Below are 20177 nucleotides of genomic sequence, written 5' to 3'. Positions count from 1 at the left end.
GCTGTCAATGGAAATAGATTTTATTAAAACGGTCAGATTTTATTAAATATATCTTAATTTGTGTTCCAAAGATGAGTGAAGGTCTTACAGGTTTGAAAATGATGACTGAATTTTCATTTTTGGGTGAACTAACCCTTTAACAAATGTCTTTCTTTAAAATAGACTGCTTGGTTTGGCATTTTATTATGTAACACAGTGACACTAAGTGTGATGCAAGTGTCCAAATACTGTATTTAACGGAGCATCTGTTTCTCACAAGTGGAACCCTGATTAATGTAAATGTTCTGTATTATGATGGATTTAATAGAATGGCCATCTACAAGACCAGCCTGGAATCCTAATACATCATTGAGAACAATTTGAATGAAGAAAGCAAACCAATACTAAGGGCTAATGCTGATTCCCAAGTTTTACCAGCCTACCAGACTGAGACCCTGAAGGACCTGGACCTGGATCATTAAACAAGAATGACTTACCAGCCTTCATGAAAGATCATTTGAACCAAAGTCTCAGAGCTTTAATCTCAAAGCCTGCTTTAATGTTTGGGAGTAATATACTTTACATGTGCAGCAACTTATTTCAAATCTCTGAAAGCTATTTTTGCAACTGTTTCTTATTTATTAATAAAAGATGATTCTCTGATGATGGTTGTCTTGGTATATTATCTATGTTTTCATCACATACAAAACAAGTATATACTCTAGTTTTGGTCCTGAGGTCACATATTTTCTAGTGGAATAGGTTTTGTGGCACAAGTAAAGAATCCAACCCACAGCCTTGTGTAACAGTAGATAAGTCACTTCAAGCAAAAAAGTGTTTGAAGGCAAACTAAGATGTTTTTCATTAGCATTGTCCAAAGGATGTATTTGGATATAGAAAAAAAGACTTTTTAATCATGAGCTTAGATTATAGTAGAGATCTGTGTTTAGGTCACCTCTAATCAAAAAAATGCCAGCCTGTGGCCAAATGTCGCAGAACATTTAACAAGTAAAAACAACCTAAAGCTATCTGCTACATTAAAACCAGTGATCATGCAGGCAGCCGTCTTCAGAAGTGAGTAACAAAATCACCAAATTTGCACAAATAAACAATTTGAATGACTTTACAACAAATACAAGTGGGCAAATTACATTCACTTAACCACTTGTACGCAAGTTTTCAAACTTCACATGCTCCACATATATTGCTTATGAGTGTCTTATCTGTATTATAATGTGCATGCATGTGTAGATACTATGAAATATTTTAATATTAATTATTAATTAGTCCATGTGATTGTGGAGTCCATGCACCTTAGACACAACTTGCAAATCTCTTTTTATAAAAAAAAAAAAAAACAAATAAAAATGTACAACAGCAACAAATAATATACAGTAAATAATAATAATACAAATATTAATTTTATTATTATTATTATTATTATTATAAACTATCTGACTATAATAAATTATATATGGCTACGCTAAGTCATTATTATTATTTTACTGTATAAAGTACATGATAAATACTCATTCATCCATTCAATAACAACGCATTAATAAAAATGAAAGGTGAAATAGCTTTTATTTTGTGTTTGAGGGTTTTCGTGGCGATGATTGTCGCCATCTTGTGGAGACATTTGAAGGTAGGCTACTTTACCGCGATGAACTTCACATGGCTTCTCTCTCCAAACAAAACAACAGCTGAGATTGTCATTTCAGGTTTGCATCTGCAAATCCATTGGAGATTAATCAGTCGGACTAGTGTTGGTAAGTACCAGATGTTACATGGCTGCTCAGCACAAAGTGAAATTAGCTGTGCAAAAAGTAGGCTAGACCTATAGTTACCTCAAACATTAATATGATTAAAACCAGACATTAAGGCCAGTTAGGGGTCTAAAGAGAATTTACTGTTGTTTTTACCTGCTTTTATGAATGATTTATTGAGTCTTTTCTTATTATTTATGTTTGGTGAGGAAAATAGTGTCCATGTGCAAATAGAACCCTTATAAAAAAAGAAGTTATCTTCTCCAGAGAAACAACGGTTTCTGCCAAATCATTGAAAATGAACGAGGCAATTGCAAATCTTCCAAAAAATGTGAGCTTTCAAAAATGCTGCCATTTTATTCACTTTTTATGATGACCATGATGGACAACATCAAATTACCAGTTTTATTGTACTGTTAATGATGGTAGCAAAGGTGTTTGAAACTGTGGTAACATTTTTTTTTGTTTGTTATATTTATTATGTAACATGTCTTTTTCAGACAGCATTTTTCACATGCCTCCTGTTTAAACTTTGAGTCACTTTCATAAAATATGAAATTCTTTCATGTTTCTGCTTTTGATCATACCACAATTGCTAGAGAAGGAGAGAACTGATTATGCGTATTTCAAAAAAAAAAAAAAAAAGGTGTAGCTGATGTTGTAATGATCATAATGCTGCAGGATGTTGAGAACAGGATTGTGGATGTTTTGGAATGTAATTTGCTTGACAGACAGGTGTTGAAAAAATTTTGATCCTTTGAGGTTTATATCTTTTAGGTGTGATGCAATTTTTGACTTTATTTGCACTGGAGATTTGTCGTGATGTAATCTGATGTGCCTGGAGAATGAAATGAAATATTGAGGATCAAGTAAAAAAAACAAGACCACAAAAGACCAGAAATTAGGAAGGGGTTTAAGAGAGACGTATTTGATTTTTCTCCTTTATTTGTCATAATTAAAGCAGTTCAAAGTTCCACCCTCCCACAGCGTCTTCAGCATCCACAGACATGGACTGAAAGCAGCAGCTGTTATGAAACACCCACACAATCCGCAGTAATATAGTCATTAGTGTCAGAGTTTCAGCGTGAATCATGAGACCTGAAAAGCATATGCATTCACATTATACTTACTGACAATCCAGCAATGAAACAATCCACAAGTTACTATTCAATGTCACATTTTTCTGAAAGTATAACCATAATAGTTAAGCATTAGTCTTGACAGCATGAGACTGGAGGGATGGAATCATTACCGATTTGTGCAAAGTTATAAGTGAGATAGTTCATGAAAAATTTTAAATTCTGTTATCATTTACACATTCTAACAAAAATACACCATAAAATCACTATAGGGGTTTTCAAACTGAGGTGAAAAAAGTAGATTTAAATTAAATATAAAAAATATACATTTAATAGTAAATTTCAATAGTGAGTAGAAACCTGTGTGTTATATTTCTGAAGCCTTTTTTTTTTTTATTCGCATAAGCTGTAGCTTTCAAATTAACTATGAGCAAATTATGACATAGGATTTTCATTTTTAGGAGCACTGTTTAAGTTTTATTTAAGCTCGAACAAATTCTGTCTAAATCTTTACAGCATAATTAAAAGGACTGGGGCAATACTATGGATGGATTTGTGGATCGTTTGATATTTTCCAAATGCATCGATAAGCTCAGAATCGATTTGTTTTGAACAGCAGATGACACTCTAGACTTTTTTAACCGCATACTCAAATGCTCATGAAGAAGACAGCTCATGTGTTCGGTTGAGCCTGGGAATGTAATTGCACCTCAGAATGCTTTTATGACGCAAGATAAACAGCCCACTGCAAACGCCCCTGTAATTCGCTTCAACCTTTTTGAACTTTATAAATGATTATTTTATAGAAGGTTCAAGTGGTGTGTGCAAGGAATTGGAAGGAGGCAGAGTACGTCTGTTTCTAAAGCACGCAATGCCTTCTGATGTTGAAAACTAGCTCAGGATGGATTTGAGAGAGAATCACAATACATACGGAAAATATCAAAATTGATCCAGAAACATTTCTCGATTCACGATGCATTGATGCATTGTCCCAGCCCTAATAATTATTAGAAGGATATTATAAAAAATTTATTATTCTTCTTACAATGGTGATTCTGTATTGATTCACACAGATTACAAATTACATAAAAAGGGCTAGATTTTGTAATCCCAACTGATTCAGTCCAATACTTGCTTTGAGTGGGTTTTGAGGCATCATCTTATTTGGTGGGTTTCGTTGGTGACCACTTAGTGATGTTTCCTCCTAATTGACACTTCTTCAGTTGTGCATAGGGTTGGGAATCTTGAGAAATTTTCCGGTTCCAGTTCCAATTCCGGTTCTGCCTAATGATTCTGGTTCCGGTTCCAGTAAAATAATTAAACGACTAGTAGTAAGGCAAAAATGCACAATACTCGACTCAAACAGTCCTTTTTGTGTTTATTATTCTTGTAAAATGAACTTAACAGACTGTTAATCACAACAAATTCTCTAACACTTTACAATAAGGTTCATTATGTAAGATAAGTTAACTGCGTTAACATGAACTAATAATGAACTGCATTTCTACATCATTTATTAATCTTTGTTAATGTTAATTTCAACATTTACTAATACATTATTAAAATCAAGAGTTGTATTTGTTAACATTAATTAATGCACTGTGAAGTAACATGAACAAACTATGAACGGCTGTATTTTTATTAACTAACATTAACGAAGATTAACAAATACAGTAACAAATGTATTGCTCATGGTTGGTTCATAAATTAACCTTATTGTAAAGTGTTACCACAGATTAGATAAGATGCTTGAACACACATGTAAGATCCAGACAGGTGAAACAGAATATTTTTGTAAGTTGGATTCATAGACTTGTTTCTGAAAGAAGGATTCGGTGATAGACACATTTTTAACAGTAAATTTGTTGCCACCTAGTGGCGTAACAATGCAATCGATACAGTCGTTTATTTCAGAACAGAAGATAATTTATTATACATAAACATCAGCGTTTTTATCTGAATAATAAACTTTTGTATACTTCTGTTATAATTGGAATAGGCCTATTTGTCACATAAATAATGATACTGTACGTTTGAAAAGATTGTTTGTGAAGCTGTTTATATCTACACATGACAGCTCTCTTTAGATCAACGGCAGCGCGAACGCAGATTTGAATGTTGAGATTTTATTTTTGTCAAAGGTTTAATATACACGGGCGAATCGTTGTCATTTAGGAATCAGATCATGTGAGCATATCCTTTAATAGAGACATCTCACATCATGAATATTATAGCAATGAATGTACTGAAAAGCCCACCACAGGCTGATCAGACCTGGGTGTGTGTCGCAAGGGGACTGAGTGGTCATTTCAACCACAGCCAGTGAATGCTCCTTTCAGTGACAGTGGCAAGTTCTTTGATGTTCTTCCTCTGGGCCTGCCCTCTGATGCCCACTTCCTTCAGAAGCCTTGTAGTAGAATTGGCAACAAAACCCCTGCAGCCTACTTACACTGGGTACACCTTCATGCTCCAGCCCCTTTTCTCTGCCTTAGCTGCCAAGGTGGCATAGCACAGCTTTTTACTTTAGTGTGCTTCATTGATGGCATCTTCCTAAGGGACCGTTTGCTCAACAATGACACAACAGCAGGAGATGGACCACAGCACTAGGTCTGGGCACAGGTTGGTCACAGCAATTGCTGATGGGAAAGTGAGTATCTGGTGTAAGTAGACTCACATTTCCCAGTTCCTGGCTATGTTTAATGGGATAGAATCTGAGAGTAGGGGTTAGCCTGCTTCATTTTCCCTTCTCGGATGAAGGCCATTTGGCTTTTGGAGGATAGTCTGGGTATTTAGGATGCCATTGGATGTGACTCTGAGGCTAGGCATCTCAACACTTGGTTGTGGCACCAGGTATATCTTTCTTGGGTCAAAGAGATCATACAACCCACTAGGGCTGAAATGATTCCTCGAGTAACTCGATTACAAAAAATTGAGGCAAATTCCTCTGCCTCAAAGCCTCTTTTAATTCATTTTAAAGCTCCCGTTTTTTTTTTAGTGTGACAATGTGCTTATGTCAAAGAGGAAGGAGACGCAAGGAGTTAGCGGTCTTTTGATTTGAGGGCGCGTGCTAGTGCTGCAAAATAGAAGGGCGCAATAACAATGCAATGAGCATAGAGAAGAAACAAACAGGAGAAAATGACAGAAAATGTCCAAGGTTTGGGATCATTTAAAATTGAAAATGACAGAAAATGTCCAAGGTTTGGGATCATTTAAAATTGAAAAGTAAAGAGAACACTGTGGCGTGTGTCCATTGCAAGATCGAGCTAGCGTACCACAACAGCATGTTGTCCATGCTGCAGCATCTCAACAGAAAACATCCACTCTACTCAGAGACAGGAGGACCGTCACTCGAAACAAGGTAAATTCAGTGTAGCGTTAAATACACGTTATTGCTAGTCGAGATGAAGGCTGTTAAATAATGGATGTTAATTTTATCAGTATAATTGGCCAGTACAATTCTGTGAAAATATACTGCACTACAGATGCAGAGGGGCCGTTACACAACTGGATTATTTAACAGCCTATACCACGGCTACTTACGAAGGTGTTAATTTACTGTGCAAAAAAGTTGTGAATTGCTTTTACGATGAAACATACTAGATATTTTCTTTATATCATGGCTTGGATGAATACTCTGTTGTTACTTCCGTTTGAATACTGAACAATGAATACATTGTTGTAATCATGTCCCTAAGCCTAATGTGCTCCAATACAGCAGGTGTGCTAATTTTAGTTTGATTGCAACAAATAGGATTTATAAATGCACAGCCATGAACTGTGTATGATAATGTATGATAATGATATTTTTTCTTAGTAATAAATATCATCAATAATTATTTTTTCACCTCCTTTTCAGTAAATCATCACAGCTTCATATGGACAGATAAGTGTGGACAGCTACTTCATGTTCCACTGAGCAAGCAGCTGAGTTTTCAGACAGCATTTTAAACATGATCGTCACAGACATGCGCCCACTGTCCATGGTGGAGGATGATGGCTTTAAAGCGATGATTTCCACATTCAATCCAAAGTATGAGCTTCCTTCAAGACCCTTCTTCACAAAAAAGTATGAATGCATTAAAGGCAAGTTGAAGAAAGCCCTGCAGGAGACTGACAGCATTGCATTCAAAACTGATATTTGGACGAGTGCTGCGACAGAGGCTTATCTGGGGAGGATTGGGAATGTTGTCCCACTACCTGACAATGATGCCTCGTGAAGAGAGACACACCGCTGCAAATATTGCAGAGTGGATGAGGATGTAACTGCCAAATTCGACATTCCCCCTGAAAACATCAAAGCTGTTGTTCACGACAATGGTGCTAATGTCATAGCAGCAGCAAAGATTTTGCAAGAAAGGCATGGATGGGCATCAGTGCGATGTGCAGGGCATATCCTCAACTGCTGTGAGATGCCTTGTCGAACATTTTAAGAAGAGTGAACTGGCATGCACCAAGTTGAAGGAGAAGCAGAAGCAAATTGGCACGAAGACAAACATGCTGGTGCAAGATGTATGTACACGATGGAACAGCACCTATCAGATGTTGTCTAGGCTGCTAGAACAAAGATGGCCGGTAACTGCTAGACTCTCTGACCCAGCAGTGACTCGGAGAGGGAAGCACTACCTAGAGTACTACAGTGGAACCTGATTGAGGAGCTGAGCCAGGTCCTTGAGCCCTTTGAAGCAGCTACAGTGTTTCTGAGCGGACAGCAATATATTACTCTCTGCACTTCCACAGCTAGTGCACAAACTTAAGAAAAACATACAGAGTCCAGATCTTGAGACTGCACCAGTGAGGTAATTCCAGGCTCATGCAACAGAACAGATCACAACAAGATTGCAAGGACTGACGGAGTTTACACCTGAATCTCCAAACATCACCCTGCTTGCTGCTGCTCTGGATCCCAGTTTTCGAAAGCTGAAGTTCTTGCCTGCTGACTAAGTATTCAAGGTCCAAAGCACAGTACAAAATATGGCACTTGCTGTTGCTGCCAAAAACCAAGCAAGGCAGCCCACTGAAAGTGAAAATGGAATATCCAGCACAGCACACGACTCCCCAAAAGCGCATGCCAAGAGGGTCACAACGTTCCTCGACATACTGGGATCAGACTCCAACAACAGTGATGAAGAAGAAGAGCAGCAGTTAAACCAAGCTGTGAGCAGAGAGATAGGCAGTTTTTTGGTCCTCTTTAACAATTTCAACAATAAGTCATTACATATAATAGAACAAATTTTAATACAGAAAAAAAAGTAATTTTGCAAAAGATAAATAACATAAACAAAACACATTTTTAATTCTTTCATTGTCACAACTATTCCACAGATCTTGATGTATTTTGAAGAACACCCCCCTGTCCAATAAGGAGAATCCACTGTCGTGGTGGAAAATGAATGCAGTGCGCTATCCAATACTGGCAAAGCTAAGGCCATGCTGTGTATTCCGGCCACATCCACACCTTCAGAGCGTCTCTTTTTCAGCAGCAGGAAACATTGCTTCAAAGCGCAGGACAAGCCTCAGTTCTGAGCATGTTGATATGCTTACCTTTCTTCATTGCAATCACATGCTCCTTAAAGACTTGGGCGCACACACACACACACACACACATCTAGAGAGAGACATTTATATTCTGATGAATAAATTGGCTTAAAGCACTCAGTGTGAAACCATGCATGGACTCTTGTTCCAAGTTCCTGTCCATGTGTTTTTGCCTCTTAAATGCCACAAAGCATTCCAAGAAGACAGTAAAGGCTTATGTTATGCCTGAGCTGTAGATTTTGAAACTTTTAGTTCTGAGTTAAGTTGCAGTACTTAAAGGCAGTATTTTTGTATTATTATTATTATTATTTTTATTTTTATTATTTATTTTAATGTATGTCTTGATACTTTAAAAAAGTAATTTGAAAGTAATTTAATTTTATTTGTTTTTGCATCTCAGAAAATGGTTCATTTAAAACCCAGAATGTATGGCACTTAAATGCACTTAATTCATCTCAGTCAACTTTGTTAATTGTTCACAGTACAAGTGCAGACAGAGAAACAATGTGTAATAACTAAATGTTTATTTTTGATAGAAAATATTGTTGTATGCATTTAAAAAACTAAAAGTTAGTTTTTCTAAAAAAGGAAACCAATTAGTTGTTCATTTTAAGAGACCCATCTTATTTTCTCTTGTATATTTAATATTACCCACTAATTAACTTTATTTTGTCTGCACTACATCAGTGGTTCATCTCGCAAATTTATCGGTCTCTGCAGTCATCTCAACCAATACAGCAACAGGCTTTTGTGGTAACGTTAGCATAAATAGATAAATAGACTAACTCAGTTTTACAGAACAGTGGCTTTACTTTGATAACAGTCAACTTATATGCAACTTATATGTAATTGTCTATCTAACGTTACTTTGCTAAGTTTTCAGTTTTACTGCTACCTACAACACTACATATAGGCTACTGTGTTATCAGAAATAGAGTCTATAGTATCAGCGAGTCTAACCTCTAGGCGAATACGCTTAGTACCAGATGCCCAGGCTGTTCGTCCTCTGGGAAAGTGAATATCGATGGTATCGCGGTGTCCTTCAGAATGGTTCTCTTCATTGCAAGGATATTTGGTTCGTAGTCCTCGTGTTTGAAATGGAGACTACATATTCTGCGTTTTTTTTTAGGTTTTCTATAACGGTGTCATCTCCAATCTTCGGGTGTTTGATGGCCCGCAGCCACTGTTTACATCGCTCCAAATCTTTAACTTAATCAGAAAATGATGGAAACTTACTTGTCCTTTCCTGGTTTTGGGTGTACATCCAGGTACTAAGCAATTTAGCACCATTTTGCTGTAAATGTATGAACTAACTCACGATTTATAGAATTAATATGTAACAAAGCAAGCCTAGTTGTTTGAATTTTCCTGGTATTGCCGCCTGTAACCGATAGGTGGTTTGGGCGTGGCCTCGCAAGGGCAGCAAAACAAGTGCATTCTGGGAGTTGTTGTCTTTCATCCACATTAGTCAAAAATACATTTTCTGCCTTTTCTCAGTCTAGAAAGCTCCAAATTCAAAAATAAGTTTCACATTTCTACTACATAAATGACCAATTTTAAATACACATTCATCTTTCCAGGGGTGAAGTACCCCTTTAAGCAAAAATACGTTTTATCCGATTACTTGATTAATCAATTAAATTTTCAGTAGAATACTCAATTACTAAAATATTTCATAGCTACAGCCCTACAACCCACCGATGTGTCTGAGGGTTGCAGTGGCTGCACACAGAGGACATGCTGGGTCCTCTCCAAGCCAAAGGTGTAGATTTGCTGGAGAGAGCAGAACGTCGTATGTGGCTCTGACAATAAACTTGTCCTGTTGGATTCCATATTCCACAGTTCGCTCCAGGTGATTTTCCTATTCTCTATGCCATCCCACCTCACTGGCCTTGCTCGGTTTGGGCGACCACTATGGCATGTCTGGTTGCTTCCTCCTGGCGTCGCACTTCTATCACCACCATTTAACGCTGCTCAGTTGGAGTAGCCTTTTCTCATGTCGGTGTTGATGTTGCTATATGATAGGGCTTTTGATTTGGTTTCTCAAGGATGGTTGGTATTGGCTCTAGACTGGGTAAACCCAGCCTGACCTGCCGGCGATTTGATTTCACCTGGCAACTCAGTCTGAAAACCCTTACATTCATTTCTACTGCTTCTGTTACACTTGCGGGAACCAATCACAGACTGGATTATTCACCTTGCTCACTATTGGCGGGTATAACACAATGACGATAGAGAAGCGATGGCAAGCATGACCGTCAATCCAGTTCCTTTTAACCTCTCGACGAAGCTGAATGACTTCTTTAGTTTAGCAAACAAATCGCTCGAGTGGGTGTAAATACCACTTTTTTTTGCACAACCTGCAAAAATCGCTCGATGCCATTGCTGCTTCTGCAAACCGCTGATCAGTGCTACAAACCAATACAAACTAAACCTGATTGGTTGAAGGACTATCCAATTGCGTGAATAATGCTCGTTGATCACACCTCTTGTGCAGTAGAAAATACATACAGACTCCCCAGACCAGTGTTCAATTTTAAATTGAGCTTGGTCTGGTGATAGCCAGACAATATTGGCTCCCCACTGATGCAGAACCTCTCATTGGTGAGCTGGCCTTTTAACGCTGGAGATTAGGGCTGGACGATTATTCAAAAAGTAATCAAAACCAAAATTCAGAACCTCTAACCGACGTAATTTTCCCATGTCGGTTATTTGGATTTTTTAATCCTGTTAATACTTCCCCCTTAAAAAACATACTACAGCATGTGTAGCCACGTGACTCCGCCTCGTCCAGTTTGCGGTATGGAATCAACACAGAGGTGAATGCCGGTTCAACACTGACGGAGCGCAAGCGGTGAGCTTTGCGTCTTCACTAAACTTTGTCAGTTGTAACGTTATGTGTTTTACGGTTTGCCAGTTTGGACATTCAAGCGATTAGACGATCAGATGTGTATTATTATATCGAGCTACCGTGCTCGCACAGCTGCATTGTGGCATGAACACTATACAAACAGTAGCTGTGAATATCGCGTGCACAGAGGAATGCAGAAACTAGTTATCAGTACTGTCCTCTGATTTATTACTGAAGTAGCTTAGAAAATCAAAAGTTATTATAGCATATATTTTTCTACTTTTGAGGTAACCATTTACAATCCACAGCTTCACAATTAATAGAGAGACAGTATGACTAATCCACACACAATCGCTCTCATTATGTACTGATACTGTGCTAATTTATTTGTATCTGATTTACAATGAGCAGAAATCTGTAAGAATTGTTACAAATAATAGATAAAATAACTGGTGAAAGTGAGCTATGATGTCAGATCACTCTTTCAATAGGAAAAAATATCCCATCTTTAATAGTCAAGCATATTTACAGTACAAACAAAATAATCGTTCATTAATCGTAATCGAGGTAAAATGTTCAATTAATCGATGTTTTGATTTTAGGTCATAATTGTCCAGCCCTAATGGAGATGCTACGGGACTTGTTGGGTTTGATCTTCAATTGTGCCCAGTTGATGTTATCCTGGAGTTTATCCAGCAGCCATTTGGTACATGGTTTTGTAGTTGTTATAATCCTCATGTCATCCATATATGCCCTGATTGGGGGAAGACGCAACCCATTCTCCAGTCGTTCTCCTCCTCTCCATCGTGTTGCTCAAATAATCATCTGCATTGCTATAGTTAATGCCAGGGGAGAGATTGAATTCTGCCATTCTGCTGGAAGAAGTTGAACACAGTCCAGATTATCTTGTGTGGCGCTGACCCAAAGGCGTTGGCAAGGTCAAAGTCCTTCTTTTTTGGCGGTTTGTACCCGGTGCCAAATAAAGCTTGCATGTTCCAAACATCCTGAGAAGCCACTTATCCCCACCTTCTGCACTGAGATGTCAACAAGTTTGTTTTTCAGCAGGCTAATGCTGACCTTGCCCGCTTTACCATGCTTTCAACTTCTCTCCATGTAGTGGGCCTTGTATCCATCTGTTACACTGGTGGTTGGATTGGTGGCATGTCAGTCGGGATGGTAGCAGGCACATGCCTCTGATTGTCGGAGTAGATGTTTTTCAAATGCTCTTTTACTTTTACTTTTAGGGTACCAGTCTTTTCTTTTATGAAAAGGCATTTGGCAAACTTGTATGGGTCTTTGTAAAAAGCAGCCCTTGCCTGCTCCTTCTTCTAACACTGCTTCCTCAATCACTCTGCTCTCTGCAACGCATCTATATCTGCAATAGACTTCAGCAGATGAACACAATGCAACAAGACAAAGGCATTAGCTAACAAAATATTAAAAGTTATCATAGTTTAAAAACCTGTAATATTGTGCTAATACATATAAAAACACAAGCCAACACATTCTCACATGTGAAAGGTTATCCCATTTCTTTCTGGGATTTTAAATCTCTGCGGATTTTACAACCAGAGGCTGCGGAATGTTCTGACATCTTGGAAAACTCATTGATTTTATTGTGAGTGATGACAGCATCTAAAAATGTTAATTGTTCCAAGATGGCGGACAAGTGAATGTGTCTGGAGTGGTCAAATGTGGCATCTACGTATACATATCTATGGTAGTATGCATCTCTATGAATCTCTGTCTTCAATATCTTCTAATAATGGTAAAGCTGCATGATTAACCCTCTGGAGTCTGAGGCTGATTTTGGGCCCTGGAGAAGTTTTGACATGCTCTGACATTTGTGCTTTTATCAGTTGATTATAAACATATTAATGACAAAAGTGTCATTACACTGTATTCAGCACAAACTAGGCTACCATAATATGTGAGGAACATGTATGTACATGTTTGTGTTTTTAAAGGAATAATGTTTATGCGTGGTTATTGAAAAAACAAAAAAAAAAAGTAACTGAAACAATACCTCAAAATGCATACTAAATGTTTTTTCACAAGACTTTTGAGAATTGTATATTTTAGTGTAGAGTTTTTGCTTCAAAATGATGTGGAAATGATCCTCCCTACTCTGACACATAAAACATTGTATTGATTTTAAATTTCTAAGACACTTTTTGTTTAGCTAGGCCATATGCGAAGAGGTGTGACTCTTCATGAATAATGAAGTGATTTACACCTGGGGAGATTAAGACCCTGCCCCTAATGAGCCGCATAATGAGCCATTCAGTCAGGAATGTGACTGAGTCAACTAAGAAAATGCAAAGACAAGACATATCATTGTTTTTTTTCTTTTTTATTTAAAATAAAGTTAACAATATAATCCACATATAAACTAGGGTCAAAGGCACATTTTGTGTATACAGGCAAATAAAGGTAAGGTTTATAAAAAAAGCCCACTTTTACACCCTATACATAACCTGCTTGATCACATATAGATAATCTTTGCAGCCCAATGGTCAGTGAGAGGTGGTGAACAGAGAATCTGAACAGTCACACATCTGTGTGCCATTTTTGAAAACAGTTCCTTTTCAACTGAAGACACAAGTAAATGTCACATGCCTGGCATTTCCAAGGTGTGTCTTGCCTTTTACCAAGCTGTACTTTGCAAAGCATGCAGTTCCGACGACCAGCGGTGGCATTATTCCTTGCATTTTGAACATTTTGAAGAGACTCTTAGGAGTGTGTTCATCAGCAGGACGCAGCTGTGGTCCAGGTTCCCGTGCAGGTAGGAATCTCAGAGTCTGTGGAACCATGTCAGTGTCATTATCTGTTTTCCATGACAGAGCTGAATGCCTGTTGCTTGTCTGAATGTTTTTCTTGGCCTTTTTTGCAAGGGGTTTTGGAGCACTCTCATTAGGGCTATAGCTGGAGAAAAAAAACAGTGAGATGGTTATTACACAAGGAGCTATACTATTTGCATCATCAATAACTAATACTAATATAATGTTTATTATTGTATATATTAACATTACCAAGCACTAATGCTAATATTGTGCACGCATAAGAAAGAAAGCCATACAGACACATATATACATACACTACCGTTCAAAAGTTTGGGATCACTAAGATTTTTAATGTTTTTAAAAGAAGTTTCGTCTGCTCACCAAGGCTACATTTATTTAATTAAAAATACAGTAAAAACAGGAATATTGTGAAATATTATTCCAATTTAAAATAACTGTGTACTATTTAAATATATTTCACAAAGTCATTTATTCTTGTGATGTCAAAGCTGAATATTCACCATCATTACTCCAGTCTTCAGTGTCACATGATCCTTCAGAAATCATTCTAATATGATGATTTGCAGCTCAAGAAACATTTCTGAACAATTGTAAACAATAAATGTCTCTTGAGTAGCAAATCCTCATATTAGAATGATTTCTGAAGGATCATGTGACACTGTAGACTAAATAGTACACAGTTATTTTAAATTGGAATAATATTTCACAATATTACTGTTTTTACTGTATTTTAATTGAATAAATGTAGCCTTGGTGAGCAGATGAAACTTATTTTAAAAACATAAAAAATCTTAGTGATCCCAAACTTTTGAACGGTAGTGTACATAGGCCTACCATATAGTGGGTGAACATGTACTTACTCTTTCTCATTATCGCCTGTGTTGCTGGGTGCCCTCTTAGTGGGAATTGCAGGTGAATGTGAGAGTGATGGATCCACATTTCTAAAACAAAACAAAAAAACTGTTATTATTAGCATATAAGATACTACTCTCATACCATTACCTATGCATAACGGACAGGAAAGTAACAGGTATACAAGCATGCTGTATATGTCTGTCAACTGGCCATTACCGGACAAAGTGTGCGAATGTGTAAACGTTACAGTCTGCTATATCAGTTTGCACATATAGTGGGTAAACGTGTACTTACTCTTTCTCATTATCGCCTGTGTTGCTGCGTGCCCTCTTAGTGAGAATTGCAGGTGAATGCGAGAGTGATGGATCCACATTTCTAAAACAAAACAAAAAAACTGTTGTTATTATTAGCATATAAGATACTACTCTCATACCATTAGCTATGCATAACTGACAGGAAATTAACAGGTATACAAGCATGCTGTATATGTCTGTCAATTGGCCATTACCGGACAAAGTGTGCGAATGTGTAAACGTTACAGTCTGCTATATCAGTTAGCACATTTAGTGAATAGCAACACGTTCGCGCATTTCACAACCAAGCATATTTTAGCACATTCACGTCTATCATAATATGCTATTCAACTGCATGCAGTTAATCGATCTAACGCGTGTATCCAACGTATCTATGCATATTAATAACAAGTCGAATATCAACAGAAAAGCATTCTATTTATAAGCATTTTTATGAGATAAAGTTATATAGAGTTATATAGATAGGCCTAGATGTAAATATAAGACAAATATATATGTACGCTTATATAGAAAAAACACGTCAAATAATTTAAGTAAAACTAAATCACTTACTCATCAGAAACTGAATCTTCAGCTGGATCAAGTCGCTCTTCAAAATGCAGACGTTCATCGTCAGAGTCGTGTTCTTCTTCCGAGGAAAAAGTGAACTCTTCCTCACTGTCCAGGACCATCTGAAGAGGCTGCTCACCTGAGTAGTGATGCTTTTTAAGACGCTGTTAGGGGCGTTTACAGTTTGCATAGATCGCCTCAGCACATTATCTTATGAATAGAGCGCTCTGCGCGTGGGCGGGCACACATTAAAGATAATTAGGTAAGACAGGAGAAACAGTACCTCTCTTTACTTTTATACTGATTACATAAAGGGAGAATATTTTTTTTAGAATTTATTTGTTTCGTTTAAAAGTAGACACTTAAAGCTTTGCAAAGACATATCTCTCATGTCCATGTAGCATGTATAAGCCGTCTATTTTAGTTACTTTTAGTGACCTTTTAGAATGATGTTTGCAGAGACGGAGATGGCAGGACAGCACACCCTGTATATTTTATTTATTTTTAAAAAGCACAAAGTTTTATTTTGATTGTGAGTGTACACAAAAAAAAGAAGACATTCTATAGTTTCATTTGATATATTACTTATGTCTCTATGATAAAAAATGACGGAGTATTTTAAGTCTGTTTTGCTGCAATGTGAAAAAAAAACTGCAAAACGCGCCGGCGCGTTTTTAGACCTCAGAGTGTTAATTGTTAAAAAATAGTAATCATGATTCAAGATTAGCCCGCATGTGTGCCTGGTGGTTCTGGCCCCACTCGTGCTGAGGCTGAGGGGTTCGCAGGTGGAGCTCGCAGAGGAGTTTGAGAGGGGTGTAAATCTCTCTCAACCCTCTGTAGCTGATAAAGGGGTGAGCTGCTGGATGATGACGATGTCTTACCTTTGACATCGTCAGATCCAGCAGTGAGTGCTCTTCTGGCTGCAAGCCCAAGAGAGCAGGAGATGGCTGTTGAAGGGGAAGCAGTTGAGCCTGCTAGAAGAGCTGCGCCGCACCACGGATCTGGCTCTCCGGGCCACTAAACAAACCACCGTTTCGATTGGAAGATCGATGGCGGCGATGGTGGCTACGGAGAGACACCTGTGGTTGAACTTGGCTGACATTAGGGAGAAAGAAAAGGGCTTTCTCCTCTGCACCGGTTTCGCCCTCTGAACTTTTTGGTACCTCCATCGAGGCAGTAGTGGGAAAGTTCAGAGAGGTGAAGGCGCACTCGGCTGCGTTTTAAAACTTGCATACCGCTCAGATCCGATCCTGATCCCAGACAGACAGGAGGTCCTGGCCCATCCCGATTCGAGGATTGGAGACAGGGCCAGAGGTCCAGTGTTGCCTCTTGGGCACCTCCTCCTCCGCGGAGTAGGTCCCAGAGAAGGCAGGACTCTAGGAAGAATAAGCAGGATCTGAGGGAGATAATCAACCAGAGACGCCAGCAGTGTCAGTGACTGATTTCCTCTCTGTGAGGGTAGTTTTCTTCTACCCTCTCCTCTCTTCTTCCACCTCCTGAGTAATGGATTTTTAAAGAAACGAAACACACTCAGGCATCTTCTTACGATCAGGCTGAGGACTGGGCCCATGATGATAAATTTCTGATGGCCCGCCTTCAGGCTTGATAGTAAAAGGCTCCTTTAGGCTGAAAAGGACCCTAGATTCCATCTGTTCCGTGATCGGAGTCTTCGGTCTTCGAGCCACAGGCCTGTATGGTTTTTCCTGGGCGTGTAGAGGAAAAGTATGGGTTTTTTAAGGGCTCTGAAGTGTTAAAAAACCATTAGGTTTGCTTGAACGCTTGTTTTGGTTTGGCAAACAAAATGGCCGCCTTTACAGCCACGATTGGTAGAGTAGCTGCTCCTCTGGTCATAGCTAGAGTTGTTTTGAGATTAGCACTCTTTACTTCAGATAGATCATGTTTGTGTTTGCCTCCGAGGCCGCCTGACATTGGTTTGGCTTGGGTTGAGCTTTGCTCCTCTGAGCTCTTATTTTAGAGTTTTAGAGTAGCCTCCTCTCCTCTTGAGATTTTAGGCTGAGTTTTTTGCTCCCTGGCAGATCTATGCTTATGTGTGGCCCTATGGGCCCACAGCAATAGCTGGCCTAGGCTAAGAACTAGGGTTAGGTGTTTGCTAAGCATCCCCCCTTGTATCTTTACTTCCCTTTTAAGGTTGTATAGTTTCCTCGTTCTGGTCTCCTCTTTCTGAGTTGTCAGGCCAAATAGCCCTTTACCCCTTTAGTGTAGGTGCAAGACAGATAGCAGCTAAGGTAGCTGGCTATCATTAGCCTCCCTGGTGCCGTTGTCTCAGGTGGTAGGCCTCTTATCTTTATGATTTGGATAAGTGTATGCTAGTGTTGCTTAGGCCCCACTTGTCTACAATTTTTCTTTCATTCAATCGTTCGCATGTTTCCCCTGAACCCCTTAATTAACATTCAAGTTTGAGTGTAACGGTGTTAGCTTCTATCTAGCTCCCGTTCCCTAGGGTTCACTACAGATGTGTACTTCTGGTCGGTGAAAGGCATCCATCCTTGAGTTTCAGGATGGCATGAATGAAAAATAAAGCATCACTTTTATGCTTTAGTTCTAGTTTTGCCATACACAATGTGAGCTGTACTCTATTGCTGCCACAGGTTTACACCTGTTTCTGTAGTAGTAGGCTTGGTTAGGCCTCCTTCAGAGCATGGTGATTAATTTGTACTCCCCTTGTGTTAAGAGTAAAGGTGTTTATTGAGTACATGACCTGTTGGAATGCGTAGCTCAGGTTGAGTTTGCCTTGGAACCTCACTATTCAGTTTGGTTCCTTTATAGCTCCGTTAGAGTTTGAACACTATCCACAAGTATTGTTTTGCGTTTGGAGTTGCAGGCTTGCATGTAAGCCTCCTCCTGAGCACTATAGCTTGTTGTGTAACAAACTTTTGTTGGTGGATGTTTTTTGGTCAGTTTCGCTCACTTAGAATTTAGACACTGCCACAGGTTTATGTCCGTGTCTGTTTGAGATGGTAAGCCGATTTTTGGCCTCCTCCAGAGCATGATACATATTTCTTTGTACTCCCCTACTTCTGGTTTAAGAGTGTTATACTGAGTACATTGCCTGTTGGAATGTGTAGATTTAAGCTTAGGTTGAGTTAAGCTAGGTAACCTCACTTTGTAGTTCGGTTCTCAGATTAGGCTCCCTTAGAAGCTTAGATAGATGCCACTAGCTGACGCCTTGTGTCTGCTGGAGTCGTAGGCCCTGGTGTTGGCCTCCTCTAAGAACATGATGGCGCAGGCTTGTTATGGTTTGACACTGTCACTGGCTGACGCCTGTGTCTCCTGGAGTAGTAGGCTCGGTCTGGGCTTCTTTCAGAGCATGTTGGCAGAGTTGTTGTACTCCTTGCTTTAAGAGTATTAAGTGCTTTACTGAGTACATTGCCAGCTGGAATGTGTTGATTAGAATTAAGCTCAGGCTGAGCTAATAGTTAACCTCACTGGATAGTTTAGTTCTATATGTGACCCCCTGAAGAGCTTAGTGATTGCCACTAGAAACTGGCGCCACATATAGAGCTTAGTGATTGCCACTAGAAACTGGCGCCACATATCGGTCTGAGTTGTAGGCCATTTGGGCCTCCTTCAGAACATGATGGCGTAGGTTTGTACTCCTCTTGCTTTAAGAGTAAAAAGGTGTTTTTACTGAGTACAGGACCTGGTGGTATGATGGCTCAGGTTGAATTAAACTAGTTAACCTCACTTGGGAAGTTTGGTTATTCTACTTGGCTCCCTTAGAGCTTAGGACACTGTCATGGGCTGATGCCACACTTCTGGAAGTCGTAGGCCCTTTTTTTGGGTCTTCTGCAGGGTGTGTTGGCGTATGTTGTACTCCTCTTGCTTTAAAGAGTACTGAGTGCACTGCTTGTCGGATTGTGTTAGGTAGACTGTTATGACTCTCACTCTAATCTGCTGGATTTGCTTATCAGCAAGCAAGCTGTTCAGATGTGTGGCCTTCGCAGGCCTCCCTTTAAGCTTCCCCCCCAACCCATTTCTGGGTGTTCTCCAAGCAGATTTAGCACATGCTGGCATTTAGCAAGGCTGCTGTATGTATTTCTACACATGTAGAATCTGTGTCATGTGGCAGGTCCCCTCCTGGGCCTCCATGATTTTGTGCCTATAGTACGGTTTATCTGTTAGGTCGAGCTCTGTACTCCCCTCATTGAGGGTTGTCCTGCATAGTACTTAGCTCCCTAAGCTGGTCAGTGGTTGAAGGCCTCTCTGAGGCCTCCCTATTGAGGATCAGCCCCCAGGCTGGTAAATGCACTCCCCTTGTTGGGTTCCTTGAGAGTGCACAGCCTCCTCAGTGCAAATAATCACGTGCTGAGTAGATCCTAGGATTGAGCAGAGTGTTACTCCCCTCATTGGTAAGGGTAAAAGGAGCTTAGCTGAGTCCTGCTTTCCAGGATGCCCGTCTCTTCGCTCTGGTCTGAGTTGGTTAC

General features: G+C 39.2%; 1 protein-coding gene across 2 annotated transcripts; it reads right to left on the bottom strand.

The window, feature by feature from the left end:
- Positions 1 to 13547: 13547 nt before the first annotated feature.
- Positions 13548 to 16327, bottom strand: LOC125249638. 2 transcript variants are annotated; one of them, XM_048161963.1, is made up of 4 exons: positions 15736 to 16327; positions 15164 to 15244; positions 14875 to 14955; positions 13548 to 14135 (listed from the first exon to the last, which is right to left on the bottom strand). In XM_048161963.1, exons 1-4 carry the CDS (start codon positions 15852 to 15854, stop codon positions 13799 to 13801), a joined length of 618 nt encoding a protein of 205 aa, XP_048017920.1. In that variant the 5' UTR covers positions 15855 to 16327; the 3' UTR covers positions 13548 to 13798. The 2 variants fall into 2 exon arrangements, with proteins under 2 accessions (XP_048017920.1, XP_048017921.1); XM_048161964.1 differs by lacking the exon at positions 14875 to 14955 and having other exon boundaries at positions 15736 to 16325.
- Between the last annotated feature and the right edge of the window lie 3850 nt (positions 16328 to 20177).

The sequence above is a fragment of the Megalobrama amblycephala genome, linkage group LG16 (assembly GCF_018812025.1).
Source record: "Megalobrama amblycephala isolate DHTTF-2021 linkage group LG16, ASM1881202v1, whole genome shotgun sequence".
NCBI classification, from domain to species: Eukaryota; Metazoa; Chordata; class Actinopteri; order Cypriniformes; family Xenocyprididae; genus Megalobrama; species Megalobrama amblycephala.
Note: the sequence above shows the minus strand (reverse complement) of the source record. Positions and strands in the feature narration are given on the sequence as shown.